The sequence below is a fragment of the Carlito syrichta genome, unplaced genomic scaffold, assembly GCF_000164805.1.
Source record: "Carlito syrichta isolate Samal-C Ts95f unplaced genomic scaffold, Tarsius_syrichta-2.0.1 Scaffold95853, whole genome shotgun sequence".
NCBI lineage: Eukaryota > Metazoa > Chordata > Mammalia > Primates > Tarsiidae > Carlito > Carlito syrichta.
In genome coordinates, this window is record NW_007039949.1 from 318,472 (window position 1) to 320,630 (window position 2,159).

General features: G+C 50.4%; 1 protein-coding gene across 1 annotated transcript in view; it reads right to left on the bottom strand.

Moving 5' to 3' along the window:
• Positions 1-403: 403 nt before the first annotated feature.
• NLRP1 (NLR family pyrin domain containing 1) overlaps positions 404-2,159 on the bottom strand; it is a 45,607-nt gene continuing 43,851 nt past the window's right edge. The window contains 2 exon segments of the mRNA XM_021714234.1: positions 404-726; positions 1,468-1,512. Of these exon segments, the coding sequence (XP_021569909.1) occupies positions 404-726; positions 1,468-1,512 (368 nt within the window).

Sequence of the window (2,159 nt, forward strand, 5' to 3'; positions counted from 1 at the left end):
CTCCCAAGGACACATGCCCATTTCCATTGTCTGCCTTCAGCCAGAGGCAAACAGTCCCATGATCCTTCGACCCTTTCTTGCATCTAGATGGAACAGGAAGGGCTCTAGGCTTGGCTGCTGTGGCCACCAGATCAGGCTCTACAAGATCTGCAGGAGTCTTGCCTGTTTCCCTGAGATGCTATTGTCCCACCTGGACTGCTGGCCTGTGAAAGCTGAGGGAGGCAGTCTGGGGCCTGTATGGCATCTCTGGGCATGGACATGGAATACCCAGCAGAGGCATCATCACAGCTCCGTCCCTTTAGCTCTGGAAGGCAACTCAGATGGCAACTTGTTTATAGATGAAGAAACTGAGCTGCAAAGAAGGGTCAGGCAGAGCTAGGACTCAAAGTTGGGTGTCTAGACTTCAGCAACTGAGTGGCAGGACCCCCCCTTGGCCACTCCACTTCTCCCAGAGGTCCATAATTAGATGAGGATGTGTCTCCTTCAGGGCTTGGTACAGTTGATCTTTGCAGGCCTGGTCCCAAGACCGGCTAAAGCTGAGCAGCTTCCGCATCTGGCCTGGCTTGGTGGCCTCAGCTCTCACTCTCTCATACTGCTCCTCGCTCAGCACTTGTCCATACAGCTTATCCAAGAGAGGATCCACTGATGTCACTCGGGCCACAAGCTGCTCCCGATGTCGGTCTATGAAATGCAGCATGGCTGGGGCATCCAGGGGTGAAGGTGAGCCTGGTAATCAACAAAGAAGTTTTCCCACCTCAGCTTCTACCTCCAATCCCCACCTCTGGCTCTTCTCTCTCTCTTTTCTGCATCCCTGGCTTTCTTCTCCCTCTGGACAGGCATTTGACCACCAGAAAGGCACTTCTTCCCTTCCTTATGTCAGTATCTAGCCTGGTTTTCTGCCCAAACAGCAGTTAGGAGTGGAGTTCATGATAGGGGCATTTAAAGCTGTTGAGTGGGGGTTTCTAGGATCTCTGTGGGCAGGAGAAAAGAGGGATGAGGAAGGACTCTGCCCCAGGACATGCACTATCCTTTTTTTGGGGGGGGGTTGGTGTCTCACTCCATCACCCAGGCTGGAGGGCAGTGGCATGCTCCTGGTCACTGCAGCCCTGACCTGTTGAGCTCCGGTGATCCTTCCTCCTCAGCCTTCCAAGTAGCCAGAACTACAGGTGTGCGCTACCACGCCTGGCCAATTTTTGATTTATTGTAGAGACAAGGTCTCGCCAAGTTTCCCAGGCGTGTCTCGAACCCACAGGCTCAGGCAGGCAATCTACTTGCCTCGGCCTCCTAAAGCACTGGGATTACAGGCTGAGCCACCGAGCCCAGTCTGCACTATTCTTTAAGGCCTGATCCCAACTGTCGTCTGCAGTGATAGAGTCCCTTCCTTTCTCTCTTCTCTTCCCTCTAGGACCAGATGGTACACCTCAGAACTGTCAATGGCTCCTGTGGTCTTTAAGAGCTGTTACTGACCTATGGGGGCTGGAGGGACCAGAGCAGCTGCAGGCCTGAGATCTCCTGGAGGAAAACAGAGATGAAGAAGCATCTGTAACAGTGCTAGTTATTAACACACACGATACATGTCCAAGCTTCTACCCACTTCTGAGATAATTTGATTCAGAAAACAAGTTACAGACAAAATCTGATAGAATCTCAAGTAAGGGCGGGAAGGGCCCTTAGAGATTAACCAGGTGAATCCCTTTTTTATGCATATGAAGAAGAAACTAAGGCCCAGAGACTATGATTATAGACTAATAAAGAGAGAGATGGCATCTGAATGAACAATAGTAATTTCTTTCACAATATCCTAGACTCAGCTTTATCCAGTCTTGGCCTGAACAGAACTTCTGGAGGAGAACTAACCAAATCCCTTCCTAGATAGCTTAAACTATTTGACACCTCCTTATTCTGAGCAGAAATCAACTTCCTTGTCCTTGTTTGGCCTTCTAGACTCACATAGACCAAATATGTGTGCTCTACATTTGGATGTCAGAGTCAAGAATCAAGATAAAGCAATCTAGCCAGGCTCGGTGGCTCAGTCTGTAATCCCCCGCCTTCGGGAGGCTGAGGTGAGTGAATTGCCTGAGCCCATGGGTTCGAGACCCGCCTGGACAGCGAGATCTCATCTCTACAATAAGTCAAAAAATCAGCCGGGTGTGGTAGTG